The sequence below is a fragment of the Lutra lutra genome, chromosome 12 (genome assembly GCF_902655055.1).
Source record: "Lutra lutra chromosome 12, mLutLut1.2, whole genome shotgun sequence".
NCBI lineage: Eukaryota > Metazoa > Chordata > Mammalia > Carnivora > Mustelidae > Lutra > Lutra lutra.
In genome coordinates this window covers 88008617-88033710 of record NC_062289.1, presented here as the reverse complement: position 1 = coordinate 88033710, position 25094 = coordinate 88008617, and the positions used below count along the sequence as shown (strand labels likewise).

General features: G+C 54.4%; 1 protein-coding gene across 1 annotated transcript; it reads left to right on the top strand.

Moving 5' to 3' along the window:
• The first annotated feature begins 1640 nt into the window (after nucleotides 1-1640).
• SLC8B1 (solute carrier family 8 member B1) lies at nucleotides 1641-24940 on the top strand. Its single transcript, XM_047696454.1, has 17 exons — nucleotides 1641-1833; nucleotides 2192-2339; nucleotides 3505-3757; nucleotides 8946-9098; nucleotides 9196-9248; nucleotides 9380-9437; nucleotides 9588-9693; nucleotides 9782-9949; nucleotides 10861-10968; nucleotides 12102-12155; nucleotides 12410-12540; nucleotides 14349-14490; nucleotides 17308-17429; nucleotides 19001-19154; nucleotides 19901-19981; nucleotides 21656-21723; nucleotides 23849-24940. Exons 3-17 carry the CDS (start codon nucleotides 3587-3589, stop codon nucleotides 24044-24046), a joined length of 1767 nt encoding a protein of 588 aa, XP_047552410.1. The 5' UTR covers nucleotides 1641-1833; nucleotides 2192-2339; nucleotides 3505-3586; the 3' UTR covers nucleotides 24047-24940.
• Nucleotides 24941-25094: the final 154 nt, after the last annotated feature.

Here is a 25094-nt window from a genome sequence, read left to right as displayed (position 1 = left end):
CCTCCCTTGACTCCTTCCTGGGATCTCCCAACACACGTTCATCACCCCCTATACCCCCCAATTGCCCTAGGACACAAGGAGATAATGGTCCGCTTGTCCAGCTGACCTAGGATGGTGACACTGAGTTCTTATGCTGGCTGGGCCACTGAATACCAGTCAGGGCCCCTCAGGGAAGGACTTTGGCTCCAAACTTAGGAAGTTCGGAGCTACTTCCCAAAGCAGCGGGCAGCCTGGGGAGCAGCTGACCAACCCCAGAGCGGGCTCAGTCATTGCGGTGCCCAGCTGTGGGCACCTTGTTGCTCACTGCCTGAACAGGCCTGCAAGTGAGCTTGGCTTTCGCCCTGCTCTGATGGGCTCCCCGCTGATGGGATAACAGGCAAGCGGGGTCCCATATTGCAGAATGCACGGAATAACGACTGCAACCGTGCCTTCCGTGGAGGGAGTGTTTAGTCAGCCACCAGCATGGGGTCCAGGGCTTTATACGCAGTGCTGGACTTCATCCTGCAGACACCCCACGTGGTAGGTGCTATTATCCCCATTTTTCAAGGAAGGAAAGCGAGGCTCAAACAGTGTGTTTACCAAAGTTTGCACAGAAACCAGAGGCTCTGAGATTCCAAACAGAACATGCTCTAGACCACAGTGTCATCTGACTCAGAGTGGGGAACCAGAGGTATGCTCTCTTTGAAAGTAAGGAACCCGGGAGCGTGGGGGCGATAGAGGCGTTGGAGCGTGGCAGGGAGGGTGGAGAACTGGCGTTTGAGCTGGGCCGGGCGCCCGGGTAAGAGTTTATCGGGTGGAAAAAGGGAAGTGTGGCCTCCCCGGCGGGGAGCTCAGAAGGAGCAGAGGTGCAGCCCGTGTACGTGTGTAGCAGGGTGTTCGGGGAATGGGGAGCATTCCCCGGCCAGCGCGGGAGGGGGGTAGCGGCGGGGATACCAGATGAAGTCCGAAAGGGGCGCGAGGGCTGGACGCTGAGGGGCAACGCCCGCTGGAGTGGGGCCGCCGCCTGCAGGTGAAGGGGAAGCGGGACAGCCCCAGAGCTGGGCGGAGGCGTCGGAGGTGCATTTGCGGAAGCAGGGGCAGGCTGAGGGGCTGCCCCAGAGGGGACGTCAGCCCCCCTCTCCGTTCCAGCCGACCGCCCTACCGCCCAGCGCACGGGGAGACCGCGGGAACCCGAACCTCCCCAGAGTCTGGGAATCGGGGAGGAGGGTACGAGTGCAGCACCGACTCCCCTGTCTTGATCTGTTTGCCATATTTTTCTTCTAAAAGCGTTGCTACGGGGCGGAGTGCTGGCCCTAATTAGGAGGTCTCACGAACAGGGGCATTATAGGCAGGACCGCCGGAATATTTGTGGGTGAGGCATGACCTACCCCCTCCTAGGACTTTCCCAAGCGTCCCCTATCACCGCGGATTCCCAAAGCATCTGGGAATAAAACCCTAGTTTCATCCTCTAACTGTCCCCTCTCTGGCCTCCTGCCGTCTTTACCCTTCAGGATTTTATCTCAGCTTCTGCTTCAGCCGCACAAACCGAACCGACAGGCGCCGAACTGAAAGAAAGAGGACAGTCCCGGGACCTCACCGGAGCCTGTGCCTTTAAGGGGGGGGGGGGGGGGGGCCAGCCGTCGGGGGCGTGTCACTGGGCAGGGCCAGTGAGGGCAGGGCTGAAGCGGGACCCGCCCAGGCCGACTCGGCCTGGAAAGTGCCCGGGAGTCTGCCACCGGCTGGGCCCCCGGATCCGCGGCGACGGGTAGCGGGGAAGGTCGGGCAACGCCTGCCGGCGGCGGGGCACCAGGAGGGTCGAGGTTCGGAGTTGGCGGGTTCGAGGCCCCGCCCAAGGTAAGGGGAGTCTCCTCGTCTGCCAGGGCGCCGCCTGAGGGCCGGGCACCCGGACTTCAACTTCTCAACATCCGTCAAGGATTGGGAAACTGCACTTTGACGTTCTCGGGGTCTCGCACCTAGAAAGTGCGGCCGCAGCTGGGGTTGCAGCCCCAACTTCCTGCGCCCGCCGCTTCCTATCAGGACTGCAGGTCTTCTGAGCTCGGGACAGGCGCACAGGAAGCGCTCAATAAATGCTCCCTTGTGAATAAGTGCAAGAAATCGGTAGCCAGTAGAGAGGAGGCACACCACAGATGCAGGCATTTATTGAGCTCTTACTGTATGCCCCGATGGGCCAGGATTTGTCTCCATTTTACAGATGCGGAATCAGAAGCTCAGAGAGGTGAAATGACCTCACTGAGGCCGCACAGCTCCTAATTTGGGCTGTGACTGAATTGGAAAGCTGGAGTGTCTGGGTCCAAATCCGTGCCAAGTTCCGGGAAACAGCAGGAGGGGAAAGTTAACAGGTGAGAAAAGAGAGCTGGGACAGGCCTTGTCTGCCCCTCCTTTTCCTTCTCTTCCTCTGGAGCCTCCTCCCCCACCCCTGCCCTGTCAGGTCATTGAGAAATAACTGTGCAAAGAATGACAAAAAAAAAAAAATATATAACGTTTTCTGGACTTTGTTTCTGTTGATGCCAAAATAAAACATGCTCATCTACGACGTGGGGCAGAGCCAAAAGAAGGAAGTCGGTGTGCCAAGGACGTGGGTTTTTTCCCAGTTTGATTTCTTTGGAAGGACTGAAGCCGGTTTTGCCCTGGTGTTGAGGTGAAAAGCAGATGCTAGAATCCAGCTCAGCTCTGCTGCTAACACGCTGTGTGATTTTGAGCAATTCACTTCCCCCTGAGCCTTGACTCCCCCATCGGAGGAGCTGCTGTTGACTTTGTGACTTCCTTGCCTTGTGACTTTGGGCATGTTAGGGAACTCCTCTGAGCCCAGCTCCCTCCTCTGTAAGACAGGCGGAGACAAGGACATCTCCACAGTTGTCCTGAGGACTGGATGAGAGAGGTGAGGCACAGCAGCTGAGTAAGGACACAGACCTGGCCCTGTGCCCAGGTTTGCTCATCTGTAAAATGGAAATAATAATAGTACCTCCCTTTGGCCAGTTGCGGGAATTAAATGAGGTCATCTGTGATAAGTGCTTAGTTCATTGGAAGTCACAGAACAACACTGCTTAGTCGTCTCAAATTGGTGGCCCAAAGGCCATGTCCACCCCCAGAAGTAGGTTTCTCTTGTTCCGAGGTCTTGCCAAGTCCCCACCGCTGCCCACTTCCTGGATTGATTTCCCACAGATGATCCCCGAGCTGAAGTCTCTTCTAGAGTCCCAGGAGTCCTCGTTCCAGCCCTGATATTCCAGTGTCGGGGTAGGGGTGTGGGTGGGAGAGGCCTGCATCTCCATGGAGATACTATCGGGGGTCCTTAGGAAGAAGGGCATAACTAATCTGCATACTGAATGAGCGGGGGCCCTGAGACCCTCCAAAGAGCCTCCATCCAGAATGAGTTTCTACATTTGGCTTTCTTTTGGTGGGGTTAGCGGGAGGGGCAGTTCTTCAACTGAAAAAATCTTCAGTCCCTTCCTGCTAGGGCCTAGGCTCTTTGGTGACCCTGACCCTCCTTCTCACCTCACTCTGCAGGCCACTGGAGCGACGGGCTATTTGGAAGTGAAACACGGCAGAAGGGGAAGCAGAGAGTGAGGGCCAGGCTCCGCCGAGTCTGATGGCCGGCAGACAGCTGTATCTGTACCCAGTGCTGAGTTTCTTCTGTGTGGGGCTGCTGATGGTGGAGACGGTGTCTGGGACCAGGGGCCCATTTATAGGGGCCCACATCGGCTCCCAGTTTTCAGCCTCAGGTGTGAACCAGACCCCCATGGAAGACGTGAGCATCCAGGTAGGAAGCTGGCATCAGGTAGGGGTGTATTCATCCAATCAGCAAATATTTACTGAGCATCTACTATGTGCCAGGCACTGAGCTAAACCCTGGGGTGTATCAGGGAACAGTACAGACAAAAATTCCTGCCCTGGTGGAGCTAACCGTCTTCTAAGAGGACAGGTAGTGGAGCAAACATGTAAATTTCAGGTGGTAAGATGTTAAGTGGTTTGCAAATAACCTCTTCAGGTGGGAGCTGTGACGGGAAGGGCACATTTCCAAATATTTCAGAGTGGGCGGTCACAGGTGGCTTCTGTGTGGACGTGACCTCTGAGCCAAGCCCTGAATGGAAAAAGTCAGTCACTTATACAGGCATCTGGAAAAAGAACATTCCAGGGAGAGAACAGCAAGTGCAAAGGCCCTGAGGCAACAACAAGCTTAGTATGTTCTTGGAGCATGGAGAAGGCCAGAATGGCTGGAACAGGGTGAGCGAGGGGGAGAATATTAAGAGATGAGGATGAAGAGGTAGTGGTGGCCAGATTACAAAAGGCCCTATAGGCTGAGGCTAGGAGATGATATTTGTTTATAATAGTTGGGAGCCCCTTGGGAGTTTTAAGCAGAGGGATGTCAAAGGCTGATTTATGTCTTCAAAGGAGCTCTCTGGCTTCTCTGGGAAGAATGGATTGAGAGGAGTGAGGGTCACATCAGGGAGACCAGTGGGGGGCTGTTGCATGTATCTAGAAGAGTGGTGGTGGTTGTGGGGGATAGGAAAGGAATGGAGGGTTTTGAGATAAATGTTGGGGGCACAGTGAGTGGAATGTACTGAGGGATTAGAGGGAAGGGCATGGTGGTGGAAGAAAGGAGATTTCTGGAGAGAAAGGGGTGCTGTTGACTTGGACGTTTGGAGGGAGGAGAAATGGGGACACTTTGGTGAGAGGCAGGAAGTCTTCTTCCCATAGGCCATTGAGACAGGCTGCAGGAAGTTGAATCATGCCATCCTGGTGTCTGTAAGCAGAGGAGAGGTCACAGCGGATCCCAAGTTAAAGACTGAAGGCAGGGGCCTGCTCATGATGACCCCCAGGCGTCCATTCCACGTGCAGGGGCTGGAGTTCCCACCCTTCCCCATTCCCAGGAGAATGGAAAAACAAACTCCTCCCTCTCCAACTGAAGGGCTGAGAGTGTTAAGTGCCCAAGCCAACTTCATGGGGCTGCAGAGCGCCTTCATGCCTACCTTCTGAGGCTGAACGTGTAATTATGCCCATTTTACAGAAGGGAAAGTGGTTTATGGTTACTGTGGTTATTAAATTCACTGGTGCCTCTCCAAAGAGGGTCATGCTCCCTGGGGGTAGGAAAACCAAGGTAATCTGTGGTTTGTGCCAGATAACCTCTGAGTTCCTGAGCACTCAGGCCAGCCCTGTGTCAATCTCAACAAATTCTCTCCTAAACCTCCCAAGATGGGTAAGAACAACTCCATACTAGAGATGAGGGTACTAAGGTTTAGGGATGGGAAGCTGGCCAAAGCCAGGAGAGGGTCAGCTACTTCCCTGGGTGTCCTTAGTGACTCGGGGAAGAGGATGAGAAGGGAATGGGGCAGAGGTGAAAAGTCACCCACCCCGGGCACAGAGCAGGACCACTATGACTATGCCACTCAAGGGCAGAAAGCTTCGAACAGGTGCTTGTGGACCTTGGGGGGAGGGCATGACCCCCTTGGGATGGGGCTGATTTGGGGGACCTGATTTGCTGGCTCACTCTGCTGTCAGGGGGATGGAGACAAGCTGGGGTAGGAGCATCTCCCTGGATCCTCCCTGGCCGACCCTGAGGACGGAGAGCCGGGAAGGAGGGCAGACAGGAAGAGGAGGCTACCCCTGCCCACTTGGCTGTTTCCCTAGGAGCTTCAGCTGGTAACTTTCAGGCAGAGCTGAGTCTGAAACCACCTAGCAGTGGTGGGCTGTGTGCCCTTGGGCAAGTCACTTTGCTGCTCTGTGCCTCCGTTTTCTAATCTGTTAAGTGGACAGAATCGTATCAACCTTCTGGGTCTCTCATGAAGACTCAGTGAGATGGTGCCCAGCACAATGTGTGGCAAAACAATTATGAGGACCTACTGTGTGCTCAGCACTGTGCAAGACTTTGGTGGGAGAGGTGGACACGGGACAAGTCTATGATCCTACAAATAACTGGGGATTTCAAAACACATAAGTGCTTGGAAGGAGAGGACCTGGAGTGATGAGAGTTTATAACTGGGGGATCTGCCCTAGGCTGGAGGCGGTTAGGGAAGGCTTCCTGGAGGAAGCATCTGGGGAACTAAGGATTGGAGGATGGATGTGGATTCAGGGGGACAAAGAAGGAGTGGGGTAGCGGGCCAAAGCGACAGCAGGTACCCTCAATACAACGGGCTCGGTGTCACATTGGCAGAGAGCCACAGGCCAGGGTTGGGCGATGGCCAGGGGCTCAGAATCTAGAAATCTTACTCCCCGTGTGGTGTTGGTGGGAGTTCAGAGAGGGCTAAAGGATCTCAGAGCCACGATCTGACAAAGTAGTTTCTTTTGAAATTAGGGTGAAATATACAGGACTTAAAATTTACCAACATAACCTGAAATTCTCCCTCGTGAACCATTTCTCAAGTGTGCTGTTCCGTGGCATTAGCTCTTTCACGCCGTTGTAGCCATCACCGCCATCCACCTCCAGAACTTTCCCACCTGGCAAAACTGAGGCTCCGTCCCAGTACATAAGAACTCCCCATTTCCTCCTCCCCCATCCCCTGCTTTCTGCTTTCTGTCTCTGTGGGTCTGACTAGTCCAGGTCCCTCCTATAAACAGAATTAGTGGGTGTTTGTCTTTTGGTGACTCACTTATTACAATAAGCACGATGTTCTCAGTTCTGGCTTCCAGAAGGTTCTCCATGTTGTAGCATGTGTCGGAACTCCCTGCCCTCTGAAGGCTGAATGATGGTCATGGTGTGGATGCGCCACCTCTGGTTCATCCATTCACCCATGGGGGACACTTGCTGCTTCTAGCCCTTCTGGCTGTCGCGAATGGTGCTGCCATGAGCGTGGCTGCGCATGTCTTCTCTCTGAGACCTGGCTTTCCGTTCTTTCTGGTTTCAACCCGGAAGCTGATTTACTGGATCATAGGGTAATGATATGTTTTCCCACTTTTACTGAGATAGAGTTGACATTCCACACCGTGGTAAGTGTAAGGTGTCCAGCATGAGGAATTAACGTACATCTATTGGGAAATGATGACAATAAGCCTGTTAACATCCCGCCTCTCAGGTTTAAAAAAGAAACGAAAAATGGTGTTTTCCCTTGTGATGTTCCAACTGTTTTCATACTTACTGGACAGCAGCACTCACCTGTCCCCGTGCTGTGCGTTACCTCCCTGTCCTGGTGACTAACGCTCTTCTTTGATTTTTTGGGAACTACCGTGCTGTTTGGCAAGGCTCTGCACCATTTCACATTCCCACCAACGGCGCACGGGGGGGGGGGGGGGGGGGGGGGGGGGGGGGGCTCCGATTCCTCCCTATCCCAGCCGATACCTGCTAGTTTCTAGCGCTGTTTGCTTTGTACGGTAGCTATCCTAATGGGTGTGAGCTGGTATTTACAAAGCTTTTAACAGAAAGTTTGAAAAGGGGGAGGGACATTCCAGACGGAGGACAGTGCTTAAGCAACAAGCGTGACATGACAAAGGACAAATATCCATTATATAGAGAGCGTCTCCAAGTCAATAAGAAGAAGCAAACATTCCAGCTGAGCAAAGGGGCAGCTCAAAGAAGGAATACAAATGACCACAAGATGGGCACGGACAGATAATCAGGGACTTGCAATTGAGCAGCCTGCACAAGACTTGGGAGGCAGGCACAGGTGTGGAATCCCATTTGCCGGGACGGGTGCCAGTGTGTACAAGTAAGGCTTGGGGGAGCGTATTTTGGCAAAACCCATCAAGTGTCTAAGTGTAAGAAGTACTATGAGGACCCTGCCCATGTCCTTCGTACACTGCCCTTTGGGAGGGCTTCTGTTGACTTCTAGTGGCAAGCATCTTTTTCCAGAACCGCCCATAAACTCGGGAGGTGGGTAGTGCTGGGGAACTAGCACCTCCCCACCCCCGGCCCCCACCAGCATCCTCTCCTGATGTCTCGTAGGAGTTGGTGTATAAATACTGCAGCTCCCTTGCCCCTGGGATTACCACCCCAACGTGGACAGTCCCAGCCTGGCCTCTGGCCTCGCTGGTTTCTTTCCCCCTCCTTCTCCTGCTGCCCCACTGTGGCGACTGCATTCCATACACTTCCCAAATACATACTTACTCCCTCGCAAATCCTTGTCTTCGGGTTGCTTCTGGAGGAACCCAGTCTCTGATGACTCTGACTCAGCACTTTTACTTCTAGAATTCTCTCTTTTCAAAATATTCTCATATGTACTCAGAGAGTCCCATGCAAGGATGTTTATTGCTGGCTCTCCTGAAAAATCAGACATGCCTATATGCCCACCGGTGGGGAAATATTACCCTGCCCCCCGTATCATTCAGAGCATGAAATACTGCAGTAATGTTAAAAAGACCATAGGGTATCCACAGGGCGTATGTTGGTTAAGACAGGGTTCTAGAACCTCAGACCAGCCCTAGAACCTCAGTTCTGACCCTGTCTACCACGGAGTGGACCCCAGGACACTGTTTTGTCTCCTTTTCTGTCAAGGGGGTATGATAATAGTGACTTCCTTGCAAGACTGTGGGACAATTTAATTGAAATACATTTTAAGCTCCTAGCCCTGTGCCTGGCATATGGAAATTACTCAGAGTGCTTTGACTTTGATCCCCTTCTTCATCTTTATGTGTACCAGTATCTTAATGGGTGGCATATATGTGAAGTGGTAAAAGCAAATTGTAGAAACGAGAGAGTTAAGAGGGATCCATTTCTGTAAAACGAAACCAGCTATATAACAAGATGTGTGTGCAAGGTCGTTATGCCCATAACGGGACTCTAGAAACTGATCGTGGTGGGAACTTTGGAGAAAAGTGGGATTGTGGAGGGTAGGGAAGAGAAACACATTCATGAATGACTTGTATAAACAAGTCTCTTTTAAACAGCTGGCACTTGGAGGGTATGGGGGGCTTAGGGGGTTGGGCTGAAGGAGGTCATCTTTAGCTACTTAGACGGTCCTGGTCCAGGTGCCCTCAGGGGGTCGACCCCTGACGTCCTCCTTTCTCCCTCGCTGCAGTGTCGTGATGTGTGTGGCCTGAACGTCTCTGACCGCTGTCTCTTCATCCGGACCACCCCTGACTGCCACAGCAAAGGGGGTTACCTGAACTACCTCGAAGGCGTCTTCTGCTACTTCCCACCTGACCTCCTCCCTCTGGCTGTCACCCTCTATGTGAGGCCCTGCCCCGGGGTAGGGGGGTGTGAGGGAGCAGGGCTGGGGGCCCAGGCTGGACTTGACAGTCTCTCCCAACCCCGCACCCCTCTCCCAGGCTTTCTGGCTGCTTTACCTGTTTCTGATTCTGGGAGTCACCGCAGCAAAGTTGTGAGTGTGGCCTGGGCTCCCATCCAGCTTATAGATGGGAACGGAGTCCCTGGGAGGTTGGCACTGGGGTGACCCCATGTTTAGGCGGAGGATGGCCGTGAAGGCACACCCTGTTTGCTTTCTCTCCATAGTTTCTGCCCTAACTTGTCAGCCATCTCCACCGTGCTCAAGCTGTCCCACAATGTGGCAGTATCCTTTTGTCCCCGGGTCTGCACCCCGGAGAGTGGGAGGGCAGTGGGAGGGGAGTCTGGGAGACTGGGTGGTGGTGGCTCACGGCCCAGGACAGGTCTGGCCAGGCTGGGGCCCCTGCTTTGTGTCCCCTTGACGTTCTCCCCCCATGGCGTCACCTTCCTGGCGTTCGGGAACGGCGCGCCCGATATCTTCAGCGCCCTGGTGGCTTTCTCGGATCCGCGCACGGCCGGCCTGGCCTTTGGGGCGCTGTTTGGTAAGAGTGGGCCTGGGCAGCAGGGGTAGGTGGAGGAGGGCAGCAGGGTGGGGGCAGGGAGGGCTGAGCCCGGTGTCTTCTCCTCCAGGCGCGGGCGTGCTGGTCACCACCGTGGTGGCCGGTGGCATCGCCATCCTGCGCCCCTTCACAGCCGCCTCCAGGCCCTTCCTCAGAGACATCATTTTCTACATGGTGGCTGTGTTCCTGACCTTCACCGCACTCTACCTCGGCAGGGTCACGCTGGCATGGGCCCTGGGTGAGCAGCCGCAGGGCTGGTGGGTGGGAGGCACCAAGGGATGCGAGCGGGTGACCAGCCGGGCACAGTGTCACTTCCAGTTCTGAAGGAGGGAAACCTCTCCGTTGGCTTGAGCCCAAAAAAGAGAACCTGGGGTTCAGATAAACAAAGGGGGCCGGGGGGAGCCCGGGGTGATGTTCTGGATTTTCTCAGTGTCCCATTTTAACGAGCACTCTGGCTGGGTTGCTGACCGTGGCCCCCAGTGTCCCTGCAGCTCACACAATCCACTCGTGGTTCAAGTAACGTGGACAGAGGCACAGTTCACACGGGGTTCTGGAAACCCACAAGGGATGCAGGGATGCTGGGACATCCAGGGATCAGCAGCTATAGGAGCCCCTGAGAGGCGAGGGGATGGTGGCTGGAGCCCAGAGAGGACTAGAGGCCTAGACCTGGTGTCACCAAGCACAGGCAACAGCCACAGAGGGTCACAGGTCCTGCCAGAGACAGGGCACCACACCAGGGAGGCAGCCTGGAAAAGCACCACGGACTCTCCCTTGCTGCCTTCTGATTTGTCCCCAGGCCCCTTCTCACCAAACCCAGTGCCACCAGAGCTCGGGGGCTGCGGTCTGTGGGGCCGAGCTTCTCAGGGCTTAGAGCAGGACACCAGCCCTTAGCACTTGAATCAGGTCCTGGAGGCGACTGTGCCCGGCATTACCTCTTTGCCCAATTCTGGAGGGCAGGAAGGGAAGATGGGCCGAGGAAAAGCAAGGCGGTAGGGTGGGGGCTCTAAGACATGGCCATTTCCCGCCTGCTACTGGGCTGGGCTAACACAGACCACCACCAGTAGGCACCAGCAGGAGAACAGGCAGCACCTGCTGTCTGGGGCTGTGGCCGGGATGCCACTTGGTGACAGCCTGCACCCTTGTCTGCAGGTTACCTGGGCTTGTACGTGTTCTACGTGATCACTGTGGTTCTCTGCACCTGGATCTACCGATGGCAGCGGAGGAGGTCCCTGGTCTACTCCATGCCAGGCACTCCAAGTAGGGGTCCGAGTTGAGCTCCCATGAGGCCAGTGGGGGCTGGCAACCTTTGCACCCTTCACGACTGCCTTTCATCTCTGGAGGCCAATGTCATCATCGATCGTCTCTTTGTACTTTTCCTACTTGTTCTTTGCCAAGGTCCCACCTGCATACTTTGGCTGTGCTGGCGAGGCCTCGTCATCCGCGTGTCCGGTTTCCCTGGCTCTTCCTCCTCCGTGCTCTCTTCAGGGCAACATCTGTCTCAGATCTGTCACTGCTTACATCCAGTAACGCTCCCCACTGCCCTCGGCTTCAAACCTGTATGCTTCCCTATGCCTATGCACCCTTATGCACATACCAATATGTGCGCACACAAGCAGACATACACACGTAGCACACACATATACAAATCCATGTACACACACATCTATACAACACGCAGTCATACAAATACATATATATACAAATACATACACAACACACTCAGGTACATATACATATACACATCCCCATAAACAACACACAGGTGCCGGTGACTCCCCCTGCAGGAAGTCTTCCGTGATTTTTCCTCTCCTCCCCTCTGTCTACTGAACCTTCCAAGTTCAGCACACATCAGCCCTGTGCCGTCTTCTAGATCCATCATAGCCCATCAGGCTGGAGGAAGAGGGGGAATGAGACCTCGAGAAGGGCCTAAGGTCACACAGAGGCAGGACTAGGGATAGTGATGAGGAAGACAATAGTCCTTTTAAGGCCCCTCTTTGCTGGGTTCAGGATGTAGCATTCCCGAGGACTTCCAAGAAAAGTTTCAGACTGAAAAAGAAAAATACGATGGGCTCCAAATTCTGGAAAGTACAAAATTGAAGTCTGCAAATGTTTGAGTTTTATCTTTAAATGCACTTATTAAATTTGGCTTTATAGCTAGGGCATTACATGTGAAGGTGTTTTTTGAGTTAGACTTTCTCACTCAGTAAGAGTTCTGAGCATGCCTAGGGATTGCTGAGAACTCCAAGGTCCAGAGAACCTACACACTTGGACCCTGAAAATGGCCCTGTCCTGGAGCTGTGCTACCTGGGAACGGTGCAGCGGCGGGGCGGGGGGCGGGGTTCATCTGGGCTCCCTAGCTGGCTCATGTGAAACTCCCCTCTCTCCTACAGAAATGCTCTCAGATTCTGAGGAGGAGCCCGTGTCTTCCAACAGCTATGACTACAGTGAGTCTGGACTCTGTGCCCAGCCAGGGTGGGGTACCACGGCAGGGCTGGAGGTAGAGAGGTGGGGAGAGGGGGCCACGGAGGGCCCAGGAATGAGGTTTCAAAGCAGCCCCATCTCTCACTGCACAACAGCCAAGCCAGGCCCTGGGCTTTTCCTCCTTCCTGAGGGTTGGGAGGACCAGGGGGCGGGGAGAGGGTCTCCTGGAGGCTGAGCCAGCCAGGGACACCTGCCCCTCTCCCCCTCGTACACCCAGGTGAAGAGTACCGACCACTGCTCTTCTATCAGGAGACCACGGCTCAGATCCTGGCCCATGCCCTCAACCCCCTGGATTACAGGAAGTGGAGGATCAAGTCAGTGTCTTGGAGGGCCCTCAAGTTGTTCAAGGTAGGAGGGGGGGGACCCTGGAGCCAGACTCATGGCTCCATGACAACACGGGCAGTGGCCACTCAACCTTCTCTATCTCAGTGAGAGGGGATGGGCCGGGGTCTGCTGAGACCCTTTCAGAATAGATTACGTGGCACGTGATGGGGAAACTGAGTCATAGTTTGGTTGATGGCCTGACCTGTCCTGCATGGAGGAAGGATTGCATCTGGGACAGAGGGAGAGAGAAGGGACCTCTCCAGTCTACCCAGCATCACATCCTGGGCCTACTGGGTACTTGGGGTTGGGGTGTGTGTTCTTGTCTTGGTACAAGAGGCCAAGACAGACTTTGCGCCCACATTTTAAGCCTCTACTCTGGTCACATTCACCAACTGCCCATGAGCCGAAGCTCGTCCCGTGGCCACGTTCAATGTCAGTGGGGCAGGAAAATATATTCTGCAGCCTCTAATCACTTGACAAAGGATATGGGCATTTAATTCTGTTCTAGGAAGGGATTGAAGAATTGTGAATGGTATCAGGCCTATCACGGTTTGATTAAATCGTGATAATTTCATAAAAGCTACTACATGATGGGCTGAGTATGGTGCCAAAGAGGCGTACGCCTCATTTCATCGCACTTGGCTTCCCCAGGCTTCACAGACACTGTGTCTGTTACAGGTTGCAGGTCTGCGGGACCCTGTGCTTAGTTGTCATGTTAACACAGCTTTTCCAAAAGCATTGACTGATTCCGTGTCCCTATGTCACTGGCTGGAATTTCTTGCAACATTTCAGTTTTTCCCCGCTACTCTGGAGGTTGTGGTGATCTGGGCACGGTGATGACAGCTTGCTGGAAGCCTGGCTGCTTGACAACATTTTCTAGCAATAAAATATTTTTTTAATTAAGGAAATGTAGATATTTGGGGGGGACGCCATGCTGCAGCACTCTTAATAGATAGCGTAGCGTAAACATCACTTTTCTATGGGCTGAGTAACTGAAAAATTCGTTAGACTTGCTGTCTTGGGACCCACATTTACTGAGGTGGTTTGGAACCGAACCCATGATGTCTCTGTGGTTGGCGTGTAGTGAGTGCTCCGTACATGGGATTATTAATTTAGTTATTGGCTGAAAGCGCAAGGTGTGGAGTCCATCGGAGCTGGCCCTGGATCCCAGTTCACATACCCTCTGTGTGTCTTTGGAGAAGTTCCTTAACCTTTCTGAGCCTCAGTCCCTTTTTCTAGAAGGTGAGAAAAACCATAGTTCCTACATCTGGGGCCGAGGTCAGGATTAGTGGACGAGGTACCACGGTTATCTGAGTCACGCCCCCCCCCACAAGATCTCCAGGTCCCGATCCCCAGAAACATGACTGTGTTACCTTCCTGGTAAAAGAGATGTGCAAGTGTGATGAAGGGTCTGGAGAGGTAGAGCGTCTCCTGGGTAATCCAGGTGGGCCTGATGTCCCCACAAGGGTCCTTATGGGAAAAGAGGGGGGTTGGGGGTGGGGGCCAGAGTCGGAGGAGATGTGATCCCAGAAGCACAGCTGGGACTGACCAGGGCCACAAGCCAAGGGGTGCATGTGGCCTCGCCAAGACCTTGATTTTAGGACCCCATGCCCCAGAGCCAGGAGGGGATAGATTTGTGTTTCTGGAAAGCACTGGCTTTGGGGTGGGGTTCCAGCAGCAGGAGGAGACCAGAGGCGGCACTGGGCCTGGGCCTGCCCAAGGCCGGGGCCTTAGCCACATCGGCCGCATCCCTGAGTAACCTTGCCCAGGGGGTGGCTGGCCCAGACATGGGCCTCCCTAGTGACACCCTCCTGCCTTGGCCCCCTTGGCAGCTGCCTGTGGAGTTCCTGCTGCTTCTCACCGTCCCTGTTGTGGACCCCGACAAAGAGGACGGGAACTGGAAACGGCCCCTCAACTGCCTGCACCTGGTCACCAGCCCGCTGGTCTTGGTCCTGACCCTGCAGTCGGGGGCCTGTGAGTATCCCCTCCCCCAGGCCAGCCCCCCCCCACACACACATTCCAGAGTTTTCTTCTCAACTGTACCACGGGGTCCTGGGCCTGTGGCAGAATCCCGGGCACTTAACATATGCTGGTGCCATAAAAGGGCGCCAGCGTCCCACGCTCAGCCAATCCGGTGCTGCCAGCTGCAGATGGGGGCAGCACGCTGGTGGCCCTCGGACCAGACCCAGCCCTCCATCATTTGCCCGCGTTAAAATATTAGGAGATTGCACATCAGAATCCGGGTCTGGGGTTCCCAAAGGCAGAACTGGCTGGTGCTGAGAAGGGCACCCCCAGTGTGTGCACCCCCCCACTGCTGTCCACAGCAGGGCAGTCCCCTCCCTCGCCTCTTGGGGTACCCGGCTGGGGAATTGCAGTTTTCTCTGTCGGCTCCAGGCTGTCCTTGCCCTTTCTGACCTGCTCTGGCTCAAGAAATGCCCAGTGTTGTCAGGCATCTTCCAGCTCCCGCTGCTCGGGCTTCTTCCTGTTGTCTGCCTTTAGTGTTTCATGCTGCCTGCTCCTCTCTGTCCCCCGCAGCATCACCTGGAGGTGGAGGAGGTAGGGCGCTGGGGGCCAGTGCATGGCTGGCCGTGACGTTTTTGGCTCTAACAGGGTCAGCAAATTCTCTGTGGGTCCCCTCCTGGATTTATGGCAGGGGGACACTGTGAGAGAGCCCACCAGGGCCCAGTGTGACCCCAGAGCTGAGAAGGGTGCCCCTTAGGGGTGCAAGCTGTCTGGCTCGTCAGTCTTCCATTCCCTGTCGAGCGGATGAACCCAGCCTCCCAGGCCAGGCCACTGCCAGGAACTCACTGTCACCTCTGGGGCTTCTTAAAAGAGTGGACCCCAAGCATCTGTCGTTCACGACCCAGCCGCTTGACTTTTCTCCCATCACTGACCATTCCCGTTGATGTTTTTCTTGAATCTGTTGTTTTTAAAGTTACTGAACTGCACCAATAGGAAAGTGGCTTCGTTGCCAGTAAATTCAAGGTAACTGCAAAGATAAATACAATAAAAATAAAGCATCTGAGCCTGGAGTCTCTGTTCCATAGGGTGTGCAGCGGGGGTTAGAGATGCCGCAGACCTATTCGTGCCCGTGGAGATTTCCTTCAAAGGAGAAATCGCTCACCTAGGATGCGATAGTGGCACGGTAGTTTCCTGCCCACATACCGGCACCGTCTGGTGATAGCAGGTCCCCACTGGGGAAATACTGCTTCAGGTGAAAGCATTTATGACCCCCGTCTGGGCTGAGCCCTGGACTTGGCTCCCTGCCTAAGGGGGTGTCGGGTCTGTTAGCAGAGCCTCCCAGCCTCCTCCCTCTCTGAGCAATACCCAGAGCCATCTTTCTAAAGTGCTGCTTTTCCAAGGTTGTGGTCACTCCTCCACTCAAAGACCTCCATGGCTCCCTAGTACCTCTTGGTCCAAGTCCACACTGCCCCGGCCACTCTTAAGGCAGCTGCTTTCCCTGCTCTCCGTCCTTGGTTGGCGTCCCCCTCCTTGGTTCCTTCCCACCCAGCTCTCTCCTCTTCCCCTGTGGCCCTTGTACCCTCTCTCTGTTCACGTGTCATCGCACATCCTCTGCACTCGAAGAAGCCCTTCCTGACCACCCTGCACCCCAGCCGCCTCCTGAAACTCCCCCAGAACAGGCATGACAAATTCAGAGAAAGGGCCCCTCGCTCAGGTGTCAGGTTACAAAGCCGGCACTACCCAGTCAGAACCACGTCCAGTCAAAATGACCTCCTGAGATCCACACACAATGGATCGTGGACACAATTCTGTGTATCAGTTCCCTTGTGTAATTCTAATGCCACTGACACTGGAGAGCCAGTGAGCTAGACCGAAGAATGAGAGGAAAGTCTGGATGCAGTGTCTGGGCAGCCAAACCATCCACTGCCTTTGAGACCAGTACTAATTCCCTGGTGGTGGAAAGGCTTGTGTGTGGAGAATTCTAGAGTGTGCTGTCTGCCTATAGGGTTTTCCCCTTTTCATGTTTTGATGTGAAGCCCCTGAAATTTTCATAACTTTTTTTTAAAGATTTATTTATTATTTGAGAGAGAGAGAGACTGGGGGTGGGGTGGGGGAAGGGCAGAGGGAAGGGGAGCCAGAGAATCTCAAGCAGATTCCCCGCTGAGCGCAGAGCCCAATGAGGGACTCAATCCCATGACCCTGAGTTCATGACCCGAGCTGAAATCAAGAGTCGGATGCTTAACCAACTGACTGAGCCACCCAGGAGGCCCCAGAACTTTCATAACTTTGAATGGGTTGGTTTGTGGAGTGGTCTTATCAAGAGAGCAGGTGCTGGGCTCCAGGACCAGTGGGTAAGGGTTGGGTTTGACTGTACGGTTCCTTTAGTGGAGCGATGCCCATCCATTAGCAATGCCTGCCTGGAGGGTGCTGCCTTGAAACTCAGTTGGAAGAAGCATCGGCATGATGGTTGATTAGTGATGTCTGCCATGGGCGTGGGAGAGGACAGTGGTGGTGAGTGGGCTTAGCCATTCCCATCCTGGTCTCCGAGCAGAAGTCTGGGGACAGTCTGTCTTTCACATTGTCTGCCTTCTTTCTGGTGTGGCTACCTTCAGGGCAAGCCCTCTGTCTTTTATTTCTCTGTCCCCCTCAAGTGCCCAGGGTAGCACTGGGGACATTTTATGTCCAAACAATCGCATGTAAATGAGTTTTATCCTTGGGCCTCTCCCCCAGGCGCTCCCACTCATTCTGGGGAAGGGGTGTGCCCTCCAGGAGCAGGGGCCAAGCTGAAGCAGTAGAGAGTACTAGCCCTGCTTTCTTGCCCTTCTGCAGATGGCGTCTATGAGATAGGTGGCCTCCTTCCTGTCTGGGCCATCGTGGTGATTGCGGGCACGGCCGTGGCTGCGGTGACCTTTTTTGCCACATCCAACAGCGAGCCTCCCAGGCTTCACTGGGTAAGAATTCCCAGCATCCCACAGTGGGGCAAGAGGACAGTGGGATCTCCCAGGAGGGCATCCAGTTTGTGCCCCTGGGGCAGATAGGCCCGGAATCACTTTCCGTAATGACAGGTCTTTAAGGCCACTTTGGATGATAGTTTTTTTCCTTTTCAAGATCTTTTCTTTTTGGTAACAGTTTCATTTTATGGAGATGTAATTCACATACCATACATATAATTTGCCTATTTTAAGTGTGGGATTCAGCGGTTTTGTTATATACACTGAATTTTGCCACAATCACCACTATCAATCTGAGAGAATTTCGAGACCCACACCCGTTAGCAGTCCGTCCCCTCCCTTCCCCCACTTCCCCCGCCCCAGCCCCCGGCCCCCGCCCACCCATGTCCTGTGTCTATGGAGTTGCCTGTTCTGGACTTCCCATGGAAATGGGATCATACGACATGTGGTCCTTTGTGAGTTTGCCTCATGTTTTCAGGGTCGTCCTGTGTACTAGCCGGGGATTAGGGAGTCACTCCTTTTCATGGCCAAACATGATCCATGGTATGGAGACAGTACGTTCCGTTTATCTGTTCACCAGCCGTGGACACGAGTTGTTTCTACTTTGGGGCTGTTAACAAGGAACGCTGCTGTGACGTTTGTGTAAACACATGGGTCTAGAAATAGGCTTTCATTCCTCTTGGGTGCATTCCTGGGTGAAACTGCGGGGACAGATGTTATGTTTCACTTTTTGAACAATTACCAGACTCTCTCCTGCTCACTCTTGGGGACGCACCTGTGTGTCTCATAGCCACGTTCTAAGGATGGAATTGTCCAGTGTTCGTGGGTTTTTTTTCCCCACTTCTCTCCACCCTGCAGCATGCTGAGGAATTTTTTTAGGCAGTTTGTTTAGAATGTATTCTTCAAAGTTCACTTACAAGTTTAATTTTTTTTGCTATGTATTGATAAAAAAAATTATAGCTTTTATTTTGAGAAACTCTTGAGTGTGTCAACCCAAAGCAGGTCAAATTTTGACCAATTGATGATGTAGGGAAATAGTGTTCAGCCAGTGTTTTTACTGGGTTTTGAAGTACTTCACCCACTCCCAATGGATGTCCCTAAAAGACACAGCGCTGAGTGAGAGAGGGCCGCTGCGAAGGACCACAAGTGGCGTGAGACCACGTAATGAAGTGTCTAGAACAGGCAAATCCATACAGCCAGGAAGCAGAGTAGTGGAGGCCCAGGGCTGGAGGAAGGCTGGGTGGGATGGGGAGTCACTGCTGATGGGCACGGAGTTTCTTTTTGTGGTCCTGGAACAACATTTGGTCCCTAGCCTGGAAGCTGAGGGAAGCTTCTTGAATTCTTCCCTGACAGAAAAGTAATGCCGAGCTAACATTTTAGGGAGCACTTACTATGTGCTGAGCACTGCCAGCTCTGAATCTGTTAACTCATTTCTGCTCACAAGAATCTCAGGGGGTGGGTACTGTGATCATCCCGTCTTAGTGATGAAGAACTGAGGCCATGTGCCCGTTGGGAACCGTATCCCTGTTGGGGACTGGCCTTGGGCCCATCAGCACTCATTCCCTCCCCAGCTCTTTGCTTTCCTGGGTTTCCTGACCAGCGCCCTGTGGATCAACGCAGCGGCCACAGAGGTGGTGAACATCCTGCGGACCCTGGGAGTGGTCTTCCGGCTGAGCAACACTGTCCTGGGGCTCACGCTGCTGGCCTGGGGGAACAGCATTGGAGGTGACTCGGGCGCAGCTGGGGTTCTGGGACGAGTGCAACTGCATCACTGCTCTCTGCTCCCCTAGCCAGAGTGCACGTGAGCAGGGCCATCTGGGGCACCTGCCCTCAGCACGAGCTCTAGGCCCACTGTTGTTTGGAATGACCATCCCTGGGCATTGGGTTGAGGTGGCCTGGCTTCTACCCATGCCAGGAGACTAGAGAGGCCCCAGCCTCTTCCCCACTCTCTGCTGTGTGGAACAGTTGCCTCCCCAGGGTTCAGGCAGGACATGGAGCCTATTGCAGCCAACCATGCTGAATGGGTACATGGGTGTGTGACATACGTAGGCATTCACGCATATACCAGTAGACCCTTTTCTAACTATTAGCTGCCAGGTAAGGTTGGCTAGGTTGTGCACTGCACAAGAACATTCAAACAAGGAGTCGGGGGGCTGAAATCTAGCTCTCTTTCCACTGAGCTTTTTGGGCACCTTTCCTGAATTTACATAAATGTGCTGTGCATGCTAGCAGTGATGGTAGGTCACATCCCAGAGTTGCCCCTGGTGGGGAAGAATGCGGTAGAAAGAGTCAAGGAGGGACTCGTGTCATGGGATGCTGTGGCCGCAGCACCCAGCTAGCTACTGCAAGGCCCAAATGGGCACTCATCAGTGATTGTTGACTGAATGATTTTGGGTAACAGTAAGGAGTGAATGACCCAAGAGGGCGAGGGGCAGCCACTCACCATTCGAAGCGGTCTCCTTTCCCTGCAGATGCCTTCTCAGATTTCACACTGGCCCGCCAGGGTTACCCGCGGATGGCATTCTCAGCCTGTTTCGGAGGCATCATCTTGAGTATCCTTTGTGGGGCTGCCCTCCCTGCAGCACGGGCTCCGAGGGCCAAGGCTGTGCTCCATGCCCCACTCCCGGGATTGGGGAGTGTTCCTTCCTGGAACACCTGGGGCAGGAGACACAGCTGCTGGGACCTCAGCTTCCTCATCTGTAAAATGGGGATGCTGAGAGGACCAACCACAGCTGGGTTGTTGTAGGGACTGAATGAGGCGACAGAAATGCGTGGCAAGCACTCGGTGGATGGTGGTGTTTGTTTGTTTTTGTTTTTTTAATGTTTTTTTTTTTTAAGATTTTTATTTATTTATTTGACAGAGATCACAAGTAGGCAGAGAGGCAGGCAGAGAGAGAGGAGGAAGCAGGCTCCCTGCCGAGCAGAGAGCCCAACACGGGGCTCTATCCCAGGACCCCAGGATCATGACCTGAGCTGAAGGCAAAGCCTTTAACCCACTGAGCCACCCAGGCGCCCCAAGGTGGTGTTTTTCATAGACGCCCCCATGCTGAGCTTCCGAGGGCCCTGCGGAAGACCCTCTTCCTCTTGCTTATAGTTGTCATGGTCTATAGATGTTAGGGCTTGGCGAGCTTTTTCTGAAAGGGCCAGAGAGTAAATATTTTAGACTTTGTAGGCCATACCAGCCTCTCTGGCGACTACTTGACTCCACTGTGTAGCGTGAAAACACCCATAGGCAATACAGAAATGAGTGGGCATGGCTACTCATTAAATGTTCCAATAAAACTTTATTTATAAAACTTTATTTATAAAAGTGGACAGAGGGCCAGAGGGGCTGCGCTGCAACTTGCTGCCCCCTGTTCTATCTAGAAAAGACAAAGACAAGCAAGCTGCCTGGGCCTGGGAGAAGAAAGGGATTTGAAAGTAGCTGGTCGTGGGTTCCAGGTCCGGCGCCACCATGTCCCCACTGGTGACCTTGGGGCTTCGCACACATCCTGCTTTCTGCCCCTCGGTGATCTCTGTGTGTTCAGAACGGGTTGGGATGATGATCGACGGTGGGGCACAGCACCCAGGACCGTGTCTGGCCCAGGCTGTGTGCCCAACAAACAGGAGATGATGTTGGTTGTGAAATAAAGTCGGAGTATTTGAAAGCCCTTAAGAGTGCAGCTGTGCCCAGGCACCTGCACACAAGGGCATGCAGGCTGAGCCCAGTGACAGGAGGGTGGCTGCACAGCACAGCCAGAATGGGCGGGGTCTGGGAGACGTTCCTGGCACGTGTAACTCCCCGGCTGGACAGGGCTTTCTGGGGCCCCTTGCCCCCACTGAGACCTGCTCCCGGCTTTCGGGCTCTGCCTCCCCCGATCCTTCAGGCTGGGGTGAGAAGGAAAGAGCTCTGCCTGGACCAGAGTCCCCCTGAACAATACCTGGAGATGGCCTTGACCTGTGCTCCGTCCTCCAGGGGACGGTGGGTAGTCACCTCGCCTAGCTGCGGGGAAGCCGAGTGCTTACCACATGCCAAGCGCTTCCTTCTGTCACCTCATTCCCTATCTCCAGATCGAGTGCAGAATGCACAGTGGACACTCGCCTTCCTAAAAGGGCTCACACTAGGCAGGATATCCTCAGAGAGGGAGTTTTGGGGCTGGGGGTGCAGAGACCGTAAGCAAAGCTGACGGGCGTGCGGTTGGGGTGGGGGGCCGTTGTTCCAGCAAACTTCCTGAGCCAGGCCACAGATCTGCTGGTGGGAGTGGGGCTGGGCTGTCTGCTCCAGATCTCCAGGAACCCCACAGCAGAGGTGAAGGTGAGTGGCCAGACTCTCCTACGAGGGGCCCCTTCTCATGGGATCCCACTCTGAGACCATTCACTTGGTCTTGCCGGGGAGGGGCGTTGTCTGAGTTTGTGACAAGCCTGATCTGTAGAATGTTTCAAAAATATCTTGAATAGAGGGTTGAAAATACATATTCCTTATAAGTTCAGGAGTAACTAGGATAACTAGGATGTAGCTTCGGGGAATGGGCAGGAAGGCCCCGGATTTAGGTAATGGTCCCATCACTTAACTCTTTTGCTGTGTGACTGTGGGTAAGTTTAGGACACCTCTGGGCCTCAGTCTCCTTGCCTGTGAAGTGGGATTGAAGGGGCCCCCTGCAAGCCTCCTGGGCAGCATGCACAAGGTAAGGGCCAGGCCGAACACCTTGTCTTAGCACTGCTCACAGGACAGACCAGCATGAGGGACTGCGGGAGCCCCAGCAGGCGGGAGCTTGGCAGATTTGGAGAAGGTTCTGAGACCCATTCAGCAGAGGTTCTCAATTCCCACGATGCCCAAGAATTTCCTGGGGGTGCGTGAGACCTCCAGTCCCAGGCATTCCAGGGGGAGGGGGTCTGGAAACCTGCATTTTAAAATAAGCTCCCTGGGGACCGATGAGGGTAGGTCACCTGAGAACGCCTGTTCTAACAGAGGTGGAAAACTCCAACACTTGCCGGGGCCAGGAAGGCAACCAAAACATGCAGGTGACTCACGGGACCTCGCATGGCCTCGTCTCTTTTCTAGAGAAGTCAGGATTCCTAGGGGACTTTGCGGGTCTCAAATATCGCACTGGGTCACACACTGGGCACCTCTGTTCAGAAGGACCCGAATTCAGAGCCCGAACAAGAGAACGATGATGATGGGGATGGGGAGGGGTCGTGGCCTCGGGAGACAGCTGGCAGGCTCTTCCCCCAAACCCACGAGTACACTTGCGGTCCTGTGAGGCCGAAGGATGGCAATGTTAACAGGAACAGTCACCCACTCTCTCTAGGCTCTCGATGGTGACAATGGTGACGACTTGTGGCTGGCTTATAATTAGCTGACACGGCGCCAGCCTTTGGCAGTGGCCAGGCCCCCATGCAAATAGCTACGAACTTAACTTACTGCTCGGAAAGTTTGCTTTTCTTTAAGTAGACAGTCTTTGGGGTGGGGGAGGGGCCGAGGAGAGAGAGAATCTTAAGCAGGGGCTCGATCTCACAACCCTGAGATCCCGACGTGAGCTGAAATCCAGAGCCAAGAGTCGGCGCCTCACGGACTGAGTCACCCAGGTGCCCCGGAAAGTTTGCTTTTCTAAAAGGTGAACACCATCTGCGAATTTTGTCTACGCTCTTCACGGGTTTAACAGGCTCCTTTCATTATCAGTTCCCAGGCAGTTGCAGATAATGAGGCTTTAGGGTCGACTCCACTGGTTCTATTTCTTCCTTCCTCTTGCTCTTTGTGGGGTGTGTGTGCAGGCGTGCATGCGTGTGTCTGCGTTCTACTGCCTTTGAATTGAGTGTCCCAAATGCTCCCGCTGTTAAGTAAGGCGCGAGGCACCCGGGAAGGCCATCGGGGTGGGTGGCCGTGGGTTGTGTTGGGTGGAAAACACAGGCAGCTCTTAAACACTGCCCAGTGAGCGATTCCATTTCTGGTTTCCGAATTGCCGTGCCGGTCTGGTGTGTGTGTGCGTGTGTGTGCGTGTGTGTCCCCACTCACGTGTGTGCAGCTACACCACTGTGTGGGGAGGAGGAGATGGTGTTGTTCAGAGCTTGGAAGTCCATCTGAGCTCTGTCCTTCGCTCACTAGTTTGCTCGTGTGTGTCCTGGGGGTCATGGCGCTCCCCGCACAGCCGGGTGGGAAGATGAGAGCCTAAATGGTGCGGGGAACACACCCAGTACAGTCCCCAGTGTGGAAGGAAGGGAAATGGGGAGAGGACAACTTCACTTTTTACTCTTCTGTGTGGCCTGAGGAATTTTCAACATCTGTGTGTATGTCACTGCCTGTGTTAGCGTCCCAGGACCCAAGTTAGGGCACTGGAAGCAGAAAACTTCAAGATGGGGAGGGGCCAGAGGGGTCGGAAGTGCTGCACTGGCTGGTGGCTGCAGTGACCCAGCCTCTCTCCCCTCCCCCGTTCCCCCCACAGCTGGAGCCAGATGGACTGTTGGTGTGGGTCCTGGCGGGCACTCTGGGCCTCAGCCTCGTCTGCTCCCTGGTCTCGGTCCCGCTGCAGTGCTTCCAGCTGAACAGAGTCTACGGCTTCTGCCTGCTCCTCTTCTATGGGAGCTTCCTCGTGGTGGCCCTGCTGACGGAATTTGGGGTGATTCGCTTGAAAAGTGTCTGAGTGCCGCCTTGCACCTGGGGCCGCCTGGTGGCCAGGAGGTGTCACTGCAGGCGGCGAGATGGACGTCTGGCTGCTGGGGGGCCCCTGCCTCTGCTGGAGGTTCCTGGTTGTCGCCCTGCGCAGGGACAACAGCTAAGCCTTGTTTCTGGGACATCGGAGACGGGGCTGTGCTGTGGACAAAGCTGCGGACAGAAGGTAGACTTCCTTGGCTTATCTGTGGAGCCTCTTGGAGGCTGAGTGCCTTCCTGCATCTTCTCCTCAGGGCTCGCTCAGACCACCGCCAAGCCTGGGCTTATTAGGGTGACAGGGCAACTCAGAGGGTGGGCAGAACACAGTGAGCGTCTGGCCATCCCAGTCTGAGTCCTAGAGCTGCACCATCCAACAGAACTAGAATGTGAGACACATACCGAATTTTGAAATTTCTAGTCGCCATGTTAATAAAAGCCAAAAGAAACAGGTCCTATATTATATGCATCAGTGAATGGCTCCAAAATGTCAGCCTATGGCCCCGGCCCGATTACGGCCACTGGCTTGGACGGCACAGCTCTAGCCTCTACCTCTAGAACGGCCTGCTGGCTGCTGGCAGACTCCTCTGTGCCCTGAACCTTGGGTTTCCCCAGCTGTGCAACAGCCATCAGTTGGACCATGCCCTGTCCTACCTCAGGGGGAGCCCTGGGCCGGGGTGCCAAGGCCCGGAAGCTCTAGGGAGGACGGAGCGGGTGCTCCCCAGTGCCTTCCCGCTGTCAGCTATGGACCTGCCTTTTCAAGAAGCAGCTCTAAGTTTGCCCGACTGCCTTCTGCCGGCAGCAGCAAGGCGATTCAAATGTCTTTTTTTCCAGTGAAAAAATTATTAAATATTTGAAGTGTCCAGAAAGCAGCACACCCATCTCTTATGGGTTCTTCCTTACCTGGGCGGGGGGAGGAGGGGTTGGTTCCAAGGCCAAAGGCTTGGGCCTGAGGTGGGGTCGGGAACAACTGTGGATGGGACCTCGCACCTTTCCCCATGGTACCGGAACCCATAGAACGTCACTCGGGGGAAGTCACGAGG

Coding starts and splice junctions, on each gene's coding strand:
- SLC8B1 (XM_047696454.1), top strand. CDS start 3,587: ATGGCCGGCAGACAGCTGTATCTGTACCCAGTGCTGAGTTTCTTCTGT. Junction 9,099..9,195: donor CTCTGGCTGTCACCCTCTAT/GTGAGGCCCTGC, acceptor CCCCTCTCCCAG/GCTTTCTGGCTGCTTTACCT. Junction 9,438..9,587: donor AGCTGTCCCACAATGTGGCA/GTATCCTTTTGT, acceptor TTCTCCCCCCAT/GGCGTCACCTTCCTGGCGTT.